The sequence below is a fragment of the Notamacropus eugenii genome, chromosome 2, assembly GCF_028372415.1.
Source record: "Notamacropus eugenii isolate mMacEug1 chromosome 2, mMacEug1.pri_v2, whole genome shotgun sequence".
Taxonomy (NCBI): domain Eukaryota; kingdom Metazoa; phylum Chordata; class Mammalia; order Diprotodontia; family Macropodidae; genus Notamacropus; species Notamacropus eugenii.
In genome coordinates this window covers 60,577,438-60,600,455 of record NC_092873.1, presented here as the reverse complement: position 1 = coordinate 60,600,455, position 23,018 = coordinate 60,577,438, and the positions used below count along the sequence as shown (strand labels likewise).

General features: G+C 41.4%; 1 protein-coding gene across 1 annotated transcript in view; it reads left to right on the top strand.

The window, feature by feature from the left end:
• The first annotated feature begins 584 nt into the window (after window positions 1-584).
• The window catches only part of LOC140525308 (uncharacterized), a 49,023-nt gene continuing 26,589 nt past the window's right edge, over window positions 585-23,018 (top strand). Inside the window, 7 exon segments of the mRNA XM_072640574.1 lie at window positions 585-699; window positions 869-1,660; window positions 1,982-2,073; window positions 10,875-11,001; window positions 12,698-12,772; window positions 17,991-18,710; window positions 18,713-20,242. Of these exon segments, the coding sequence (XP_072496675.1) occupies window positions 1,627-1,660; window positions 1,982-2,073; window positions 10,875-11,001; window positions 12,698-12,772; window positions 17,991-18,710; window positions 18,713-20,242 (2,578 nt within the window). The 5' untranslated portion in view covers window positions 585-699; window positions 869-1,626.

The following is a 23,018-nucleotide window of genomic DNA, read 5'->3' as shown; positions in this document are numbered from 1 at the left end:
ACGCAGGGACCGGAGGGGGAGGGGCAGCTCAGAGTTCCTGTTGGGGGAATTTTTACCCATTTAATTTCGAATGCGGTGGTAACGAGCTGGAATGGGAACCCAAAGTCCCGGGTCTGAGTCCTGGCTCTGTCCTGGCCAAATCACGGCGCCCTTCCAGGCCTCAGTTTCCTCATCTACTCCACGTGTGAGTCGAATTGAATAACATTAACGTTCAGGACGCCTCCACCTCCCGCCCTCTCTCTAGTCCGGGAGAGGGCCACAGAGCACTCTGGGAGTTGGAGTCCAGGAAGGGCGCCTGCGCGGGACGGTCCGGGTTCTGTCTCAGGACTCCATTTCCCAGCATGCATCCGCCCGTCCTCTCTACCTCCTCCCTCCCCACTCGGTGTCCAGGATGTTTAGTGCTCCAGTCAGTTCAACGAGGAACGTCCCCACCCCCACCCCACCCCACCCTGCCCTCAAAGGGCGATGCATTGTGGGAGTTCTCCCGGCCGAGGACAAACTTCCAGCGCCCTGGGGAGAGGGAGTCCGGAGTGCGCAGGCGCCACCCGCCGCCCATTCCCTCATTTCTCCTCCCCCTGCTGTGACTGCCCTGCTCCGCGTCCCTGAGTGACAGTGTGTGCACGCGCGTGTGGGGACGTGCGTGCCCCTGGCCACGGCTGCGTGCGAGTTTACGGGTGGCAGTGAGGTTTTGGTACTTGGGTAGGTTTGCCCGCCAGTGGGGAGAGTGTGGAAGTTCACGGGTGGGAGTGGGGAGTGCTGAGTCCACTGCCCTCCTATCCCCCGTGGGTGGGGGGTGGGGTCACAGTGACTTTCCCTGTCTGAAAGCCTGAGCCGCGTGTGACCGTGATTCTTCCCGTGCCCCCGACAGTGTTCTCAGCCCCAGGACGGTGCCCACCCGAGGACCGGGACTCGCACCCCGGAGGGAAGGTCCCCTGGGCCCCCCGGCTTTCGAGTAAGAGGAAGAAGGCACAGGAGCCCCCGGGGAAGAGGAGCCCAGCCCACGGGGGTCGGGGCAGCCCCAGATCTGCGGGGGGAAGAGGAGCCCAGCCCACGGGGGTCGGGGCAGCCCCAGATCTGCGGGGGGAAGGGGAGCCCAGCCCACGGGGGTCGGGGCAGCCCCAGATCTGCGGGGGGAAGGGGAGCCCAGCCCACGGGGGTCGGGGCAGCCCCAGATCTGCGGGGGGAAGGGGAGCCCAGCCCACGGGGGTCGGGGCAGCCCCAGATCTGCGGGGGGAAGGGGAGCCCAGCCCACGGGGGTCGGGGCAGCCCCAGATCTGCGGGGGGAAGGGGAGCCCAGCCCACGGGGGTCGGGGCAGCCCCAGATCTGCGGGGGGAAGGGGAGCCCAGCCCACGGGGGTCGGGGCAGCCCCAGATCTGCGGGGGGAAGGGGAGCCCAGCCCACGGGGGTCGGGGCAGCCCCAGATCTGCGGGGGGAAGGGGAGCCCAGCCCACGGGGGTCGGGGCAGCCCCAGATCTGCGGGGGGAAGGGGAGCCCAGCCCACGGGGGTCGGGGCAGCCCCAGATCTGCGGGGGGAAGGGGAGCCCAGCCCACGGGGGGTCGGGGCAGCCCCAGATCTGCGGGGCAGCCGCGGTGTTTGGTCCTGCGTGCACAGACGGGACGTGACCATGGACAGCGTGGCCCCAAAGTTAGGGGGGAGAGGTGAGGGGGCCAGGAGTGGGGGTGGGCAGTGGGGAAGTGTCCCAGGAGAGCGGAGGGCAGCCCCCACACCAGTGCACACGCATGTGCCTTCCTGCAGCTCCATCCAGCTCTAATCATCAAACACTCAGGCACCTGCTGGTGCAGTGCTGAATGGCGTGGGGAGCTGGGCTTAATTCCTGCTGGTCCTTACCCAGTGATTGGCAGGGCAGGGAAAGGGGGCAAAGTGGATGGAAAGGTGGGCTTGGTAATGACATGGACTTGGGGGAGGGGGCTCAGTGAGGGTGGTGGGTGTCTCCCCATGGCTGCTTTGTTCTCATCCAGCTCAGCCTTTGGAGGCAGCTGCTCCCCCCCAAGACAGCTGTGTAAAAGATGGAGAGGGAAGGACTTCGGTGCTTCCCACATTCAGGCTTCAGGTGAATTCAAGTTGACTGTCCTGTGGTGGTTTTGTGCCTCACCTGTTCACAGAGTAACGTTTCTTTGCCATTTCTTCTGTGGTCTCAGTTCCCCAACGCCAGTCTAAGAACCTGAGTCTCCTTTTTTCTCCCCCAGAATCCTCTGGCTGTTCTGAGGAATGATAAAAAGAATACAGATCCATAGAACTGAAATGTCTCCCTAATATGAATGAACAGACTTGAGGACAATTGTATGCGATTCTGAAAGCATTTATTGCTACCGGTAGATGATGGCAGCTAGGTGGTGTGGTGGGTAGACCGCTGGGCCTGGAGTCAGAAAGACCTGAGGTCAAATCCAACCTCAGATACTTCCTAGATGTGTGACCCTGGGCAAGTCACTTAACCCTGTTTGCCTCCGTTTCTTCATCTGTAAAATGAGCTAGAGAAAGAGATGGCCAAACTTCGCCAGTATCTCTGCCAAGAAAACCCTACGTGGAGTCACAGAGTCAGACATTACTGAACAACAAAATTCAGCCTAGAGAGAGGGATCAGTCAATTAACCTATTTTTAAACTCCTACTGTGTGCCAGGCATGGTGCTGAGTGCGTAAATAAGAGACAAGATGATAACTAAGACCAACGGAGGGGCAGGGGAAGAGAGGGCTGAAAAGGAGCTGGAAAGAAGAGAGAGGGGGAGGAATCCAAAATAGAGACAGAAGAGGCACTTTGTGATGCTTCTTCATTGTGCAGTCCACAGTGACACTGCTTAGGAAGGTGCCTGATAGGAGGAGTGAGCCCATAGTAGACCATCCTGGACCAGTGGGTTACATTTAGGTTTAAGAAGATAAGGTTTAGGGGGAACATGAGAGTTTTGCCAGTGTATCTGACAGGAAAATGGGAAGAAGAGAAAATTGGTTTTCTTTTTTTTTTTTTTGGCTTGACCTCAGAGGGTAGAACTAGAAGCAGGGCGGAAATTGTAAGGCAAAGTGAATGTTTCATAAGGAGGAAAACTTTCTGACATCTTAGTCAATCAAGAGGTGGAAGGGACTGCTTCAGGAGATAGTAGGTTCCTCTGGGTGTTTTTTAAAAAAGAAGATTTAAGATTTTTTTTTTTAAATAAGTTTTATGCGGGATGTGATAGCTGTTTTCAGTTTATTTAAGTAGATTTTCCCCTATATCCGTTTTCCTCCCCCTTATCAGAGTATTTCTTCTCACCTGTAATTAAAAAGAAACATGAAAAGAAATAGAGATGAAAAAAATTCTGCAAAACCAATCACTGAAAATAACCTAAAATTATACTCAGTACAGAGTACTAAACATTTTCAACAATATTGAAAAGTAGTTTCTAGTTAGTTTAGGAATACACACATATGCATATATACACATACACTTATACATGCGTATATACAAATACACATGCACAGACCTTTTTTTAACCTTTTAAAATTCTTTGTTATATGTGGGAGGGGAGAAAGAGAGGACTATAAGGGAAATTTAGGCACTATTAAAACAAAAGTTATCAAATATATAACATCTAACATCTATGTTAAATATTTAACATGTATTATAAATAAAAGATATTAATTAAATATTGTATTAAATATTATGTTGTTTAATTGATATCTTTTATTTTGACATTGCCTAAATTCCCTCTTGTAGCCCTCCTTCTCCCTCTTTCCACATATAACAAAGATTTTTTTTAAAAGGAGAAAAGGAAGAGGGGAAAAAACCAGTATCAAAAATTTTGAGAATATGTGCAATGTTCCGCACCCATGGACCTCCCACTTCTGTGGAGGCGTCAGCGATACTGTCTTCTCCTCACTCATTAAAGCTGTTGGAATTCAGCAGCGTTCACTTGTGGTTGTTTTGTGGTCGTTGGTCTTTCCATTTACATTGTTACAGTCATCATATTGTTTTCCTGGTTCTTCTTACTTCACTTTGTATCAGTGCATGTAAACCTTCCCATGCTTCTCTGTATTTATTATTCACCATCTCTAACAGCACAGCAGAATTCCATTCCTGTGATGTAGTTGGTTTGCTTTTCCCCTCGTTGATGGACGTCTACTTTGTGTCCAATTCTTGGTTACCATATTTTTATTCCATTGTTTAGCTCAATGCCTGCCATAAGGTAGGCCTTTAATAATTGCTAGCAGATTGACTAATTGGTGTATGTGGAGTCTTTCTTTTTACCAGTCACCTCCGTGGGATATATGCTGAACTGTGGAATCTTTGAATGAAAAGATAGGCACATTTTACCCATTTTTTTGCACAATTCCAAATTGCTTTTGGGACCAGTTGTACTAATTCACATATCCACCACATATCCATTAATGTGCCTGTTACGATTCTATTCCAGCATTGTTTATTCTCATTTTTGGTCATTTTTGCCAATTTGCTGCATGTGAGGGGAAGCCTCAGGCTGGTTTTGAATTGCATTTTTCTTACTAAAAACAAAAAATTCCCAAATTATATGATTTTCTCAAATGTAGAAAGTCCTCTGATAAAGGGTGTAAATTGCCTATACTGGAGAGTTAAGAAGAGAAACTTTTGACCCAGGAGTGGGAGTGGAGTAAAAAAAAAATCCAAAAAATCTTTGTATCAGATATCTTTGACAAGGGGTTACTATGCAATCTCTATTGGCAAGTGTAACAAAAATATGTGACCCCAAAATATTCCCTGATAAATCATCAAAACATGTGAATGAATAGTTCATAAAAGGAGAAATGCAAACTATTAACAATAAGAATGTTCCACATCACTAATTTAGGATGGGGATTCTCCTTTTGGTTTTGTTTTTTATGTTATTATTGCTGTCTGTTTTATTTCTTAATGTTAGCATAAAAATTTCCCTTGTATCCCTCCCACTTCTGTGATGGGTGAAAGATAAAATGACTGAGAAAACAGGTTTGAGCTTCTAAGGCTATCAGTTTATTAGACGCTCATGCCAGTTTCATGACAAATTCAAGACTCTGCCTCCTCAGCTAGACACTGGACCCCAAATAAAGGGGTGGACGATTTCTATGCATTAAAAAAAAAAACAATTAACAAGATATATAAACCAGGACACAAGATTAGGTAATCTGATTTCTAATTGGAGGAAAGATTAGGGGCTTTGCAAGTTGGGAGGTGAAAAGTGAAGAGGTGTAATTCCCCGAAATCAGAAAAAGAGAGGTTCCCATATCCCCAAGTGTCTGTATTCAATTAAAGGAACAGGGAAACAGCAACTAAGTGACTAGTGTAGGGTATTTTCAGATCACACATGTGAATTGCTTTTGACTGTATAATAATGAGAAAACTGCTTTCATCCATCTTCGAATCTGACCACATTTCTGGTTTGCATTACCTGGGTCCTTAGTTAAGGATTGCTAAGCAACAGATAAAGATGATCCAGCTTTCAAACTGGAATAAGTCAAACAATGCAATAAAATTTTCCTTCAAGACAAAAATTGGACTAGACCCATAATTGAATAGAAAAAGGAACTGTACTTGCACCAGAATTGAGTCATAAGATGGAATCAGTGTGATTCACTGAACTCCCACATTTCCAGAGAATCATCCCATATAAATATTATTTTTTGAAGAAAAAAAACAAAAAAAGGAAAAAAATCAGTAAAACTTATTGACATCAAAAATGTCTGAAAATATGTGTGATGTAACCTACTTGTGGACCTCCTGTTTTATAGAGCTGGGATAGCTTTTCTTGCAAGGCATACTTGTTCTTTATCCTTTGTAATATTCATTTTTTATTGCTTTGTAGTTAACAGGCATCTATCTTTGTAAGCCTTTGGGTAGGCTTGTGCAGCCCCGTCCAAGAGTGGAGGCAGTGGGGATTTAGGAATTGGTCTTTTCTATTGTTAGAATCCTTATTAGGATTCTTGATGTCCTAGACCCTAGAGACACCTCAAATTGCTTTGTCTCTTGTGCAGAATTCTTGGTTTGAGAGTTTTGAAGGGTGGGATCAAGTGTGTAGTATTCCATCTTCTTGGTCATGCCAAGAGGTGATTTTTTTTTTTTACCTAGAAAAAAGATAGAGACAATTTGTACATGATAAAATAGACGATTTTGATTACAGGAAATTGAAAAGCTTTTACACAAACAAAACAAACATCTAGAATAAGAAGGGAAGTTGTCTAAGTAGTCATCTGGGGAAAAAATCCCTGGACTATTTCTGATAAGGGTTTGGTACCCAAGATACCTGGAAAATCAACAGAAACGTATAAAATGACAAGTTATTCTTCAGTAGTCAAAGGATATAAACCAACAGGCTCAAATGAAGAATTACAAACTATTAACAAACATAAGGAATGTTCCAAGTCACTAATAATAAAAGAAACACAAATACAAAATGTACAAATATGAAAACATCTCCCTCTCCCTCTCCCTCCCTCCCTCCCTCCCTCCCTCCCTTTCTTCCTCTCTCTCTCTCTCTCTCTCTCATTCTCCCTCTCCCTCCCTCCCTCCCTCCCTCCCTCCCTCCCTCCCTCCCTCCCTCTCTCTCTCTCTCTCTCTCTCTCTCCTTCTCCCTCTCCCTCCCTCCCTCCCTCTCTCCCTGTCTCTCCCTCCCTCTCTCCCTCCCTCTCTCTCTCCTCTCTCTCTTCTCTCTCTCTCTCTTCCCCACCCTCTCTTTGGAGGTCTTGACCGAATGACTACTTGTCAGGGTTATTGTATGTGGTTTACTTAGGTTTCACTTGGACTTCATTCTCACCAGGCTGTGCTCCATCCTTCTTCCGTCAGGTCCTAGATAAATCTCCATCCTGCTAGATCCCTTCAGACCTGCAATCTACACTTTAGAAGCACACTCTGCCTTTAGGACCCTTCTCTCTCTGATTGGATGGCTCCTTCCAGAACCTCCATTTAAGGAAGGTATCCGGGCTTCTCTCATCAGGCTTCCCTTCAGACTTCTCTGTCATGGTCCCATGCTAGATACTTCCCTTCCCTTCCCCTTTTCAACTTTTTTTTATGCATTCTCTTCCCCTCATTAAAATGTAAACTGGAGAGCAGGAACTCTTTTACTTTTAATTTAATTAATTTATTTGTTTTCAGTTTTCAACAATCACTTCTCCCCTTTGATGCCCATCAATTGGGGAGTGGCTGAACAAGTTGTGGTATATAAATGTAATGGAATATTATTGTGCTACGAGAAACAGTGAATAGAAAGACTTCAGAGAAGCCTGGAAAGACTTATATGATCTGATGCTGAGTGAAAAGAACAGACCAGGAGAACCAGCAACCACCATAGTGCGCAAAGAGTTTTTCTGATAGACTTAGTACTTCATTGAAATGGACTTAAAAAATTTCTAATGGACTCTTGAGTCAAAATACCTTCCACATCCAGAGAAAGAACTATGGAATTGGATCGCAGATAGAAACAGGCCATTTTCTTTTGTATTATGTTTTGTTTTATAGTTTCTCCCATTCATTTTAATTCTTCTATGCAACATGTATTTAATAGGAATGTACGTGTAGAACCTATATAAGATTGTATGCCATCTCATGGAGGGAGTGGGGAAGAAATCTAAGATGTATGGAAGTGATTGTTGAACACTGAAAACAAATAAAATAATTTAATTTAAAAAAAGAAACAAAGAAAAAAATTCTCCCCCTCCCTCTCCCTTCCCTCCCCAAGAAGGCATGTAATCTTATATGGGTTCTGCACATACATTCTTATTAAACACATTTTCACATTAGTCATGTTGCATAGAAGAATTAAAGTGAATGGGAGAAACCATGAGAAAAAAACATAACACAAGAGAAAACAGTCTGCTTCATTTTGCGTTCTGATCCCATAGTTCTTTCTCTGGATGTGGATGGCATTTTGCCTCTAGTCCTTTGGGAATGTTTTACGTCCTTGCATTGCTGTGAAGGCTTAAGTCTATCACAAACAGTCCTTGCACTCTGTGGCTGTAACTGTGTATGATGTTCTGGTTCTGTTCCTTTGACTCAGCATCAGTTCAAATAAGTCCTTCCAGGCCTCTCTGAAGTCTTCCTGTTCATCATTTCTTATAGCACAGTAGTATTCCATTGCATTCATATACCACAACTTGTTCAGCCATTCCCCAATTGATGGGTATTCTCTCAATTTGCAGTTCTTGGTCACCACAAAGAGCACTGCTATAAATATTTTGTACATGTGGGACCATTTACCATTTTTTATGATCTCTTTGGGATACAGTCCTAGAAGTGATATTGCTGGGTCAAAGGGTATGCACATTTTTATAGCCCTTTGGGCATAGTTCCAAATTGATCTCCAGAATGGTTGGATCAGCTCACAGCTCCACCAACAATGAATTAGTGTTCCAACTCTCCCACATCTTCTCCAACATTTATCATCTTCCTGTTTTGTCATGTTAACCAATCTGACAGGTGTGATGTGGTACCTTAGAGCTGTTTTGATTTGCATCTCTAATCAACAGTGATTTAGAGCATTTTTTCATATGATTATAGATAGCTTTAATTTCTTCCTCTGAAAACTGCCTGTTCATATCCTTTGACCATTTATCAATTGGGGAATGACTTGTATTCTTGTAAATTTGATTCAGTTCTCTATATATTTTAGAAATGAGGCCTTTATCACAGACACTAGTTGTAAAAATTCTTTCCTAGTTTTCTGCCTTCTTCCCTCCTTCCTGCCCTCCTGGTTGCATTGGGTTTGTTTGTGCAAAAACTTTTCAATTTAATGTAATCAAAATTATCCATTTTCCACTTCATAATGTTCTCTATCTCTTATTAAGGACTCTTTGCTTGTAATTATAGTCCCAGCAGGTGCCTGGCATGAAGTAAGCACTTAACAAATGCTTGCTGACTGACAATACCCTCAGTGGTTCCTTCTAATTCAGTGATTCTGTTATTATGAAAAATATTATCACACAGAATAGGAATAAATAATGGGAAAAAATTAAAAAGCTTGGAATGAAACCAAATTAAATCAAATCATCTTTACAATTGTTATGGATAAAACTGGAATTCTTAGCCATCTGTATCATTGGAGCTACCATGTTTGCACTCTGATATTAAAAACTCCAGTGCGCTATAAGGTGGTAGAAAACACCTTGAAGAAAATATAAAATGAAAACAGACCAAATTCAAGACAGAAGGTCCAAGCATTCCTTTGAGAGAATTAAGGGATGAATTGACAAGAACTCATGAAAGACCATTTTCCAGCTGCTTACAAAAGATTATAGGCTGCTCTGACTTCTGAATGAATTCATCCAAAAGATTTCAATACCTGCTGACCACAGCACCAACTTCTCCAGTTATAAAACCTTGATGAAAAAACTTATACATCTGATGAGGGAATCCTTGATGAAAATGAGAAAAGAACAGGCAGTCTTTCTCAAACAGTATTCCCCAGCACGGCACAACTTGACTTTGAGAGGATAGATTCCACTGGGTTGATTGTAGCCATAAATTAGTATTTTATTTGGTAGAGCAAAATACCCACTAAGCCTTTCTGCCACCATTATGTATCCCATAGCACATTACTTGGATTACAAATATAATAACTTTTTTGGATAGCTCCTGAGTATATAAGTTAAGCCTTAAAAGAAGGAGACTGTGTCTGCCAGTTATGACATCTATTTCGCCAGAATCTGTCTAGAAGAGGGATTCCCTCTAGGAGGTTTGCTAAATCATTACTCTGATTCCATCGAGACCTAGTCCACTTCAGTCTGCTAAGAGATCCTTAAGCACCCAAAAGAGTTTGGCCTGGCTGTCAGGGAAGACTGCCTCCTGTTCAGATTTGGCCAGTTGTATGGACTGGCTATGGAGTTGGGTCATAAATTCACATGTTTTGTTCAAACAACACAGATTGAAAACTAATTAGGCCCAGACTGAGAGAATGGAAGGGAGCAGGCTGTACAGCATTATAGAAACTATGTAGTGCCAGTAATGACTCCAAACGTCTGCTTGAAACAGTATCACCATTGTTTTTCTGGTGGTTCTTTCTAGTTGTAACATCACCATTTATGAAGAATTGACTTTGCTGGGAAACCAGAAGGTACTGGAGGGACATGTGTTGGGGGTAAATAGGGTGCTGACTGTTAACAATGAAGACTAGCATACAGCTGTCAATAAAGTAATTATCAACAGCAAAACCATATGACTTTGAAAAGACCAGAAAAGGGTTAAAAGTTTGAATGAGGGATGAGAGGGGACAGCTTCACAGGCTGCATTTGTACCCCAATGTGATAAGGGGCAGAGAGGAAGACCCCCTGCAAGTTGGTTGAATTCCCTCTGGAGATTTTCGTGCAAAGATTCAATCAGTCAACCATTGGAATTAAAGACAAGGGTCATATGGGCTGAAAAGGCATGACTGGGCTCTAATCTTGACCATTGGCGAGAGGAGCCTTATCGCAAAGGTCATAGATCCATTGAAACATAAGAAGAAAGATTTCCTTTAATACTTAGCAAAGTTTTATGTACAGAACATGTAGTTAATAAATGTTATGACAGGAGAAAGACACAAAATTTTATTCCAGGTCTCTATAGTACAAAAGAGTGACTTTAGAAGCAGCAACTCAGAAGGTCTTTTAGCTTGTTATGCCTTCATGAGAAACTGCCTCGGTAAATTTGCCCAGCATAAGTTAATCAGTAATGCAGAATGGTAGAAATGAATATTTGGAGTTTGACTGCTGATATCTGTCTATCAGATTGGGATTTGGGATCTTACAAGAAAAGTGCATGGTTTTCTTGGAGTTTACTTGCAAAGAGAATTTGACATGGTGAAGCTGAGTAATCAGAGAAAACCAGTATGAAGTGAGGGACATAGTAATCAAGGAATACTTGAAGAATAGTCCAAAGTTAAGATGGAATGTGTTTGATTTAGGCATCAGTGACATTCAGGGACGTGGCTGTGGACTTCACCTGGGAGGAGTGGAGACACCTGGATCCTGCCCAGAGGGACCTGCATAGGGATGTGATGTTGGAGACTTATGAGAACCTGGTCTCTCTGGGTAAGCACCGTTAGCTTGCTGACTCCAAATCCATCCACTGGAGTCTTTGCAAGTCTCACACTGCACACTGTGGTAACTTTGAAATACTGAGCTGAATTTTGGCTTATTGTGCAAAAATATTCAGGAGTACACATCATATTGGGAGAATCTCAGATCCTTTATGACCAGTAGAGAGAATGTTTCTGTTCTATATTTCCAGGTGAAAGTTCTTTGCTTGTATGGATGAAAACTCCATAGCTTCTTTGTGCTGGCCCTGAAGCTATCTCAACTTTACTCTAGAGGGAGTTCTTAACCTTTTGTGTTATGGACCCTTCTGGCAGTCTATTAGAACCTTTTGACCCCTTCTCAGAACTATGTTTTTAAATGCATAAAACAAAATACTAGGATTACAAAGGAAACCTAAGGTTAGTGAAAGTTTAATTTTTTTTCCCCATCCAAGTTATGTTTTCTCCCGAAATCTCTCCATTGCCCACCCAGGGACTGTGGGGCCTTGGTTAAGAATGCCTGCTCAAGTCCTAGATGCTTGCTAAATCTCAGGGGAATTTGGCGACTGCTTCCTAAGGGAAACTACCACCCCACCCTCACCCTTCCCCCAGAGAACAATTCCTAGATGTCTCATTTTTCTCTTTACCTCTTCTGGTACTAGCAGCCCCATGAGGTAAGCAGAAACTATGTCTTAACTACACCTTTTCTCTGCCCCACACAATTTTCTTTCCACAGTAAATAATGTTCGATGATTTTTTAAAAAATGTCTCAGGGAATATCCTTTGACCACTCCATTGCCTTGCTAAATCAGGTGTGGAACCTGTTGTTCTAATCCTAATCCTGTCCCAAGCTCACTTCCCTGAATTTAAGGTTCTTGCCATCATCTTTCCACTTTGCTCACTCTATGGACCAGGGTACCTGGCCTAACTGTTGTCCTCATAGTGCACATTCTGGCTCTCCTTGCATAACTTGTCTCAGTGCTAGCTTCTACATGATGCCTCCCTAGATCACCTTACTTTGATCTTCTTTGTTTTTTGGGGTTGTGTGTGTGTGTGTGTGTGTGTGTGTGTGTGTGTGTGTGTGTTGTTTCTCCATTAGAATGGAAGCTGCTCATGGGCCTTCGTTATTCCATTTTTGTCTTTGTCCCCAATGCCATTGCAGTTGTTAGAGCATAATATAAGCTTAGTAAATGCCTGTCATATTATAGAGATACATTGCAGTCTTAATTTCTCAGAATGGAGTGGGTCCAATGAACTAATTTTCTTTCTGACCTTAATTTAGATCTGTGACCAGTACTCTGATGTAGATTTGGAAGTTCATTGAATGGTACAGAGAGAAATCCACATATCCTTGACCCTCTCCTGTGATTCTTGCCCTCACCTTCCCATCAGTTTGCCATAGAGAGCCTATCCCGCCAAGTAGGAGCCTTCCTCTTTTTTTTTTTTTCCTGATACCAGGAGTGTAGCCAGGAGCTCTCCTTTACCCTCACATGGAGCTACCTTGTCTTCTCTTCTCATCATATATTTCCTTAGGGATGCCTTTTATTCCTGTTCTTTGATGTTCTTCCACATTAGTTATGTGTTACAGCCTGCTTAAAGCATTACCCTCTGTGTGATACCCTTAGGTTCTTTAGAGATTTTCATGTTCTTTATCTCTGATTTAAATGAACACCTGCTCATTGTTGCCATTAAAAAGAGCCCTTTGTTTCCAGGGATTCCTGTTTCCAAACTGGACATCATTTCCCTCTTGGTGAGAGGAGAAACATCATGGATGCCCAATGGAGAAGGTCAGAGAGGCTTTTGTGCAAGTCAGTGAGTGAAATGGCAATCATTGCCCAAGTTATCTCCCTCAGTCCGTTGTGGTTATAAAGAGGCATTGCTGGATTGTAGGGTATCTGAGGCTGATGTTTAGCTTTTATCACTTATTGCTATGTTGCTTCCTGGAAGATCAGACTACTTAATAACAGTTGTGTAACAATATATTTTTTTCTCCATGCTCCAACTGGCCTTGAATTTTATAACTTCTTTTAATGTATTTGATGGATATTGGAGATTTTTTTTATCTTAATGTTTATAGTTATTGGAGAGTTTGAACAGTTTTTATTGTAATTTTGCTATTTGTGTCCTCTAAAAAATTCTTGATATCTTTTAAAATTTGTCTTTTTCAATGACCTTCATCTTCTTTTTCTTTTAAATTTTTATTATTTTTTTAATTCAAGCTTGATAAACACCAATGAGTATGAACATTTCCAAATATGAAGAGTATTGCACATGAAACTGTGAAGCCAGTTTAGCTGGTTTCCTTTTTAAAAATATTTGAAAAATTCAGTGCATTATCATAAAAGCTGTCTCCCTTATGTGTTGCCCCCTCAGAACCTTTTTCTCATCTCTTTTTGGCATTCAGTGCTTCATTGTTACTCTTTTTCTTTTCTTTTTGCATGGCATCACCCTGCCAAAAAAAAAAATCTCTTTTATAACAAAAATGTTATAAAACATGTTACATGTTATATGTTTGTGAAACAAATATTAACTGTGTTCAAAAATATGTTTTACTTTGCATCTTTAATATCACTTTAATTTTCATGCATACCAAACACTCCACAAAGAGCCATCCCCTGTAACAAAGAATGAAAGTGGAAGAAAAAAAAGGATTTCCAGAAAACTAAATAGTGCATCAAGAATTCTACATTCCCCCTCCCTCCTTCATACACTCCAAAGAAGGGAGGCAGCTACATTTTCTCATCTATTCCTCATGACCAAGCTTGATTAATAGAATTACACAGCATTCACTTTATAGATTTTTTTGTCTTATATTAAAGTCCTTATGCATTTTGTTTTCCTGATTCTTCATACTTGACTCTGTATCAATTCGTATAAGTCTGTTCATGCTTCTCTGAATTCTTCATATTTATTCTTTCTTGAAGTGCCATAATGTTCTGTGTTCCAAAATATTTTGGCCCTTCCCTAATCACCAGACAGCCACATTCTTTCCAAGTCTTTGTTACTTCAGAAAGAATTGTTATGAATATTTTTGTATAAATGGGACCCTTCCTTCTGTCTTTGACCTCCTTGGAGCATGCACTTAACATGAAGATCTCTGAATCAAAGGATATATACTTTCTGATCTTAATTTCAAATTGTATTCCAAAATAGTTGGAGCATTTCACACTACTTCACCAACACTATGATATTTATGTTAAATATAAACAAAATGTAAATATAGTGTAATATATATGATATATGGTATATGATATACTATAATATATTATACAATGTATTATAAACAATGTACATTATAAATTTAGTAGATAGGTACATAAATATAGATAAATTATAAACGTATAGATAGAAATTATAAGACTAATAAATTGGGTAGTATTTTTATTATATTGGTTTACTGCAACATGAGAAAATAATAAATATAGCACTTCATGGCTTGCAAAATCCTTTACGGAAATCCTCCTCTTCACCAAAAAGACCTCATATTGTTCCAGTTATTTATGTTGTTCTTTTGTTAGGTACTGCCTTTTGGCTCTTTTTGTATCCCCAATACTTAATACTTATAAATATTTTTTGATTGCTTGGTATCTTGTAGGTGAGTTTCTGTCTTCAATGTGCCTTATAGATGGACTCCCAGCTATTTTATGCATTTTATATCTATTTGATTCATTCTTCTTTTTCTCTTATGAGTTTTTTAATTGTTTCATAGACCTCATAGGTTTCATAGGTTTTCATAAAGGCAAAGGGAATAGATTGTCCTGCGACAATCACGGGGTGGGGGTCTCTCTCTTAGTCATTTCTGGCAAAATTCTTGCAAGAGTCCTCCTTAATATGCTGATCCTTCACCTGGAAGATGGTCATATACCTGAGAGCCAGTGTGGCTTCAGAAAGGGCTGAGGAACAGTCAGTATGCTGTTTGCTGCCCGACAACTCAAGGAGAAATGCCAGGAGCAGAACAGAGATCTGTACTCAACGTTTGTAGATCTGACCAAGACCTTTGACACTGTTAGTCATGAGGGTTTTTGGAAAATTATGTCAAAATTTGGTTGCCCAGAGTTCATCAGTATTGTACATTAGTTTCATGATGGCATGTTTGCCCAGGTTCTGAATAATGGACAATGCTCTTGTGCCTTCCCAGTCACCAGTGTAGTGAAGCAGGGCTGTGTGCCTGCTCCCATGCTTTTTAGCATAATGTTTTCAGCCATGTTGTCAAATGCTTTCAATGAGGATGAACATGGCCTTAGGGACAACTACCATACTAATGGTAAATTCTTCAATTTGAAAAGGCTACAAGCCAAGACCAAAGTGGAAGGAGTGTTGGTGCATGATTTTCTGTTTGTAGATGATTATGCACTCAATGCAGCCTGTGAAGCTGAGATGCAACAAAGTATGGATCAATTCTCTGCTGCCTGTGCTAATTTTGGCCTAATAATTAACATCAACAAAACACAGGTGCTCCATCAGTCACCACCACACCATCCATATGTGGAACCATCGGTTACAACAAATGGAGAAGTTTTGAATGCTGTGGATGCTCTTACCTTGGTAGTGTACTTTCCAAGGATGTACACACTGACAACGAGGTTGACACATGCATTGCCAGAGCCAGCTCAGTGTTTGGAAGGCTTGGAAGAAAAGTGTGGGAGAGAAGAAATATTAGACTGAATACCAAACTGAAAGTCTGCAGAGCTGTTGTGCTGACCTCATTGTTGTATGCCTGTGAAACATGGACAGTCTACCAGTGCCATGCCAGGAAACTGAATCACTTCCATTTGAACTATCTTAGGAAGATTCTGAGGATCACCTGGCAGGATAAGATACCAGACACTGAAGTCCTTGCTTGAGCTGAACTGCCAAGCATTCTAACTGTGCTTCAGAGAGCACAACTCCAATGGGCTGGCCACGTTGTTCAAATGCAAAATGTACACTTGCCAAAAAGACTATTTTATGGAGAAGTCGCGTGAGACAGGTGGTCACATGGTGGTCAGAAGAGGCAATACAAGGACATTCTAAGGTCTCTCTCAAGAACTTTGGATTTGACTGTGCAACATGGGAGACACTAGCACAGGACCACTCAGCATGGCATGCCCACGTCAGAAAGAATGCTGTGCTCTATGAGCAAAGCAGAATTGAGACAACACAAAGTAAATGAAGGATGCACAAATTTGGAGTATCCACCCCAAATATTCATACAGACTATCTGTGCCCAACCTGTGGTAGAGCATTTCGAGCTCATATTGGTCTGATCAGCTACAGTCGGACACACTGAAACTTCACTTTATCATAGTGATGTCATTTTGGTCCTCTTTGAGTACAGACAACAGCCACCACCAGTATCCTACTACTTAAGTTACCAGTTGGCTCAATTGATACTTTGCTGATTCTCTGGAGTTCTCCAAGTAAACTCTCATGTTACCAGCAAATAGGAATACTTTTGTCTCCTCTTCACCAGTATGTATAACTTAAAAATTTTCCTCTTGTCTTTTTTGTTGTCACTAATATTTCCTGAAATATGTTAAATAGTACTGAGGGGGAAAGGATGTCTGTGATGTCATCGCCTTCTTGCCTGGAACTACTTGCAACTGTATATCAGATCTGGGCCTGGCATTGTGTCTCTGCTATCTCTTGTCATTGTGGATTCTCAGTCTTGATTTTATCGTCATTTAGCTATTTTCATCACAGCCTTTGTCCCTTCAGTGACTGGAGGAAAGCTGTATTTGATGAAACTCTCCTCAGCAAGGTAGGGCCCAAGTATTTCAACTACTTCCATCACCTGTCAGATGGTGCTGTGATTAGGAATGCTGTCCAGGATAGGAGGACCACTGCTCTTTTCATCTGAGTCTTATAGCCAGTGACTGCTTTCAGTCTTTCATCATGTATGCCCTCTCACTTACACAAATTGCAAAGGTTGGATTGGTTGGAAAAGAGGGAGATGGTTGGGACCTTCCAGGCAACAAATTACATTCTTGTCTTTTCTCTAGATTTTAAATGGTTACTTTTTAATTTTTCTACATGACTAAAATTATTTTTCTTTTATTCTTTTTTCATTGTTTATAATCAGAATTTTCCATTATTCCATTATTATTTTCCTTACCTGAAAAGATAAATATATAGACTCTTCATAACTGAGATTTCTTTTACTTTCAATATGTCAGAGAATCACAATAGTTCAGAGTTGGATGGAATCTCATTGGCCTTCTAATCCATTCCCTACCTGATCCAACATGTACCCTAAAACATAGCTGAGAAATGAACGTCCAGCTTGTTCTTTAAGATCTCCAGTGAGAGGAAATCAGCTGCTTTCCAGAAGCATTCCATTCCACCTTTGAAAAACTCTAATCATTAGGAAACTAAAGACTAAATTCTCCTCTTCACAACTTGCATCTCTTTCACATGAAAACCTTTCAAATAGTTGAAAGCAACTATTATGTCCCACTTAAGTGTTCTGCCAAAGGCATCACAGTACGGAGAAGTATGACCTTGGAGCCCAGAAAACTTGGGTTCAAGTTCTGGCTGAGACACATATTGGGGAAGCTGCTAACCTTTCAGTGCAATAGACAACTCTGTATTGGTAATAGAAGTTCCTTGGTGGGATTTCCCTGCACTCAGGATATCCTGGGTCTAGGGTAAGTGGGGAGTATCTTCTTTAGCTGATAGCTTTCTTTTGGATGATTTCCTGCTCTTCAATGCCATATCTGTGGCGTCTCTCTCCAAAATGGATACAGGCCTGCCATTATGTTTGGGCCAGGGCAGGCTTATGGTATTTCACATTCCATGCCTCTCTTAATGAAGGCCAAGATGAAATATCATCTAATGAGCCTCATCAGCTGCCACATATGACTCTTTATTTAGATTGAGCATCTAGATAACTAAAATCCCAGAATCTTCTTTTTTTTTTTCATATGAACTGCTATTTGGGCAAACCTCTATTTTGTTCTTGTGGACATGAGTATCTGAACTCTTTCAATGAAATGGCTCATGCCTTTTTTAAAACATTTCTTTCAGATTCCATTAGTGGTGAGACCAGCTCTGGAACCAAGGACTTGTGTCTAGTGGAGGACAATTGCATGGGAGCATCATGGGAGAAAATTCTGCCAAAGGATACTACCCATCATTCCCAGATGAGCAAAGCTGAGGAATATGATATTAATTTAGAGGAAGAGAAGGACAACCAGGAGAAACAGGCTGGACAAGTAACAAGCATGCCCAGAATGATTTTTAACCAAGCTTGGGCACCTCAATATAAAACATTTGGGAGACATTTTCATCTGGGGTCAACCTTGTTTGCACTATGGAAAGAGACAGTGGGAAAAAGCATCTTTAAATATAAGACATCTAGAAAGAGCTTCAACCATTTTCCTGACCTAATTATATCCAAGGCTTTCTCTTTCTGGTGGAAACTTTTTAAGTCTAACAAATGTAGGAAACCCTTCAGTTACCACTCAGACCTAATTAAATTTCATAGAGTTCATGTTGGAGATAAGTTACATAAACAGACTAAATACGGAAAATCCCCTGGCAGAAAATCAAACAGTAACAAATTGCAGAGAATTAGTACTGGCAGGAAATATTACAACCACAGTAAATATCAGAAGTCCTTTAGACACTGAGGAAGTTTTACCAAACTTAATGCAATTCAAATTAGGGGAAAATCTATCATTATTAGAAGAAAATCTATTAAGTTTGAGAAAGCCTTCATCAAGAGAGGATAGTCTATTGCCCATCAAAGAATACTGGCAAGAAATCCTTTGAATGTAATGAATGTGGGACAATTTTCAGTGAGAGGAGAAACCTTGTTAGTCATCAGAGGACTCATACTGGAGAGAAACCATTTGCATGTGGTGGATGTGGAAAAAGTTTCAGCCAGAGGGCACACCTTATTAGTCATCAGAGAATTCATACTGGAGAGAAGCCCTTTGCATGTAACAAATGTGGAAAAGGCTTCTGCCATAGGTGACATCTTATTACACACCAGAAAATTCATAGTGGAGAGAAACCCTTTGAATGTAATGAATGTGGGAAAGGCTTCATCAGGAGGGGACACCTTATTACACATCAGAGAATTCATACTGGAGAGAAACCTTTTGTTTGTAGTGAATGTGGAAAAACATTCAGTGAGAGGAGAAACCTTATTAGCCATCAGAGAATTCATACTTCAGGAAAGCCATTGATATGCAATGAATGTGGAATAGGTTTCCGGCATCGGGTAAGTCTTATTATTCATCAGAGAACTCATACTGGAGAAAAACCATTTGCATGTAAAGAGTGTGGGAAAGACTTCAGACAGAGGGGTCACCTTATTACACATAAGAGGATTCATACTGGAGAGAAACCATTTGCATGTAATGAATGTGGGAAAACTTTCAGTGAAAGGAGAAACCTTCTCGCCCATAGGAGAATTCATACTGGAGAGAAGCCCTTCACATGTAACGAATGTGGGAAAGGCTTCCTATGCAAAGTCAGCCTTATTACTCACGAGAGATCTCATACTGGAGGGAAACTGTTTGAATGTAAGGAATGTGGAAAGAGATTCAGCTGGAGAGCAAACCATATAATCCATCAGAGAACTCGTACTGGAGAAAAACCTTTCACATGTAATGAATGTAGAAAGTCCTTTACCCGAAGGGCAAGCCTTATCATCCATCAGAGACCTCACACTGGAGAGAAACCCTTTGTATGTAATGAATGTGGAAAAGGCTTTAGCCAAAGGGGGCACTTAATTACACACCAGAGAATTCATACTGGAGAGAAACCCTTTGAATGTAGTGAATGCAGGAAAACCTTTAGTGAAAGGAGAAACCTTATTACTCACCAGAGAATTCATACTGGAGAGAAACCCTTTGCTTGTAATGAATGTGTGAAACATTTCTGATGCAAAGTGAGCCTTATTACCCACCAGAGAACTCATACTGGAGAGAAGTATTTTGCTTGTGATGAATGTGGGAAATCTTTCAGTGAAAGGGCACACTTTATTACCCACTAGAGGACTCATAGTGGAGAAAAACCCTTTGAATGTATTGAATGTGGGAAAGCTTTCAGTGTGAGAGGAAGCCTTAATAGACACCAGAGAACACATACTGGAGAGAAACTCTTTGAATGCAATGAATGTGGGAAAGCCTTCAGCCAGAGAGGAAACCTTATTAGCCATCAGAGGATGCACACTGGAGAGGCACCATTTTCTTGTAATGATTGTGGCATTGCCTTCATCAAGAGAGCACATCTTATTAAACATCAGAGAACCCATACTGGAAAGGAATGTTTTGCATATAATGAAAGTGGGACAGCCATCGTTGACCAGGAACTACTCAGAAGTCATTACCGGATTCATGCTGGAGAGAAACCCTTTGCATGTAATGAATGTGGAAAAGCCTTTAGTAAGAGGGGATACCTCATCAGACATCAGAGAAATCATAAAGGAATAAAACATTTTGAATGCAGTAAGTATAAAGAATAGCACAAGACAGTTCATTGTTATTGCGGCAGGAGACATCTGGTCCAGTATCCCAGGATCTGTGCTTGGCTCTGTGCTATTGAAGTCAGTGACTTAGGTGACACAATCGTTAATTTTCAGGTTATCCAAAAGCGGAAGGGATTGCTAACACACCATATGGCAAAGTACATCTCTAAAAGGATCTTGACCAGTTTGGACATTGAACTAAACTCTAAGAAGATGAAATTCAGTAGGGACACAGGCATGCAGAAACCTTTGGAAATCAACCCCTAAATATTTATTAAATGCTTATTATGTACCTGGTACTGTGCCAAGCATGGTGGATATAAAGAAAGGCACAAAACATCCCTGCTCCTGAAGGATTCTTATGGCGACAACTTATAAAAACTCAACTAGATACAAACAGAGTAGGTGGAAGACAATGACAGAGGGGCCAGCACCATCAGCTGGGGAACCTGGAAAGGTCTCCTGCAGAAGAAATTTGAACCTCTTGGAGGAAATCAGGGAAACTAAACGGCAAAGTGAAGAGTCAAGAGCATTCCAAGTGAGGGGGACAGATGGTGCCATGACCCAAAGTTGGGAGGTGGAGGATTGTGTGTGTGGATTTTCAAGGAGGCCTGAGTAACTGGGTTAGGAATAGAGTTCATGGAGGGGAGTAAATCTAGAAAGGGGCCAGGCTGTCAAGTTTAAAATGTCAAACAAAAGACTATTTTTAATCCTAAAGCTAATGGCAATAAATGCTTGTTGACAGACAAATTCCTGGAATTGACTGAGTGGTGGAGTGACATAAGACCTATACTTTAGGAGACTCAATTTACCTGAGTCAAAGCAATGGGGAAAGACATAAAGCATGGAGACCATTAGAAGCTTATTGCCATTCTACAGGTAAGAGATGATTGGAGACAGGCAATGATGAGATAAAATCTTTAAAGAGACAGAGATGTTCCCCTTTGAGCAATAATGTTGTTTGTGCCATTCTGTTCTACGTTAAAAGTCATCTTGAAATATCTGAGTCCTGTGGTTTTCTGAGTATGGTAAAGGCCAAGAAAAGAATGCACTGATGACAAGGAATTGATTAATTAACCATTGGTTAAGCACCCTTATGTGTCAGGCACTATTTTTGCAAAAACAGGCCCAATTTCCAAGTTACATGAGAACTTTCTTCAAGAATTTGATTGGCTGTCAAGTGAGAGGCATCAGGCATGTTCTGCTTACCCCACAGAGTCAGAACTGAGCAGTAGGATGGGACTCAAATAGATATCAGCTTATAGTAAAGAAATAATTCCTGTTGATCAGAACTGTCAGAAGAATGGGCCTCCTTGGGAGGTAGTGGGTTACCCCTTCTGGAGTGTCCTCCTCATGTCAGGTTTCAATAATCTAACAAACATGTATCCTACTAGCCAGGTACAACTGGGAAGACAGAAATTAGTATTTTTAGGTATGTGTGTGGGAAACGGGATGGCTTCAAGGTTGGCTGGAGCAGATGACCTTAAGCAAGTGGCATGGGCATTGCATTTTCAGCTCATTCCATTCATCAATGGAGAAAGTTTGAACCAAAGTAAAGAATTCCAAAATTGAGTAGATTCAATCCCGCAAGAACTGGAGGCATTTTTCTGGCTGTCCGGTGGCGCTATTTCAGGTGGAGAAGTGATCCAGTATCAAGACAGATGGAAAGACGTCTGGGGTTGATTGATGGAAAGGATGTGGAGCATGGTCTCATCTGCTGTTCTGGACCTCCTCAGTGTAGGAGTGAGTTCAGTTTTCAGTTTAGCAATACATGCTTCAAATAGTCCAGACTAGTTTTGCAAATCTAAGGTCCCTACCACATAACTGAGCTGGTTATGCCTAAAAATAAATCAATGAAGCTGACTTCTAGGCTTCAGTGAGTCCAGGGACTAGGTATTGATCCATTGATCTAACTTTTTGGTCTCCTTTGTATAAAATTCAGTATGCTGTGGGCGTCAGAGCTTCCTAGTTGCCTTTAGAGCTTCAAAGCATTGCTTTTTGACCAAATAGAACATCAGATTCTTCCATGTGATAGCCCTTCAGATACTGATCATGTCACCCCAGTCGCATTCATCTAATTCTATGAAAAACTTGACCTCCCATTTGAACTTTTTATGGTTTTTGTTTATTCAGTCAATTCAGAGACATACATAATTTCTACTGCAATTTCCATGTTTCAAAAAAAAAATGTAAACGATCAACTTGGTGTAGCATAGATGGAATGACTGCCATGCGTATGATAGTTAAAAGGCATTTTGGACCCTCACCCCACTTTTCCTGCTGTTGCTTCATTTCCCTATTAATTTCATTCCGTTCTAAGGCAAACAAGAAGATACTTTCCTTATAAATTAATAAGACTGAAAAATGTTTCTTAAATAGCTCCATGTCCTCATTTCAGTTGACCTGGAGAATCAGCTTTTCTCATACACTCCTTTCTCTGTCTCAAACTTCCTGATCTTCCATGTTTAAACAACACCCCTGTTACTGCTTATGTTCTTTTACAATAGCAAATAATATGCACCATATGTTAGCAGTAAGAAAAATTTACAGTCACCTTTGTGCTCTTTAAGAGCAGG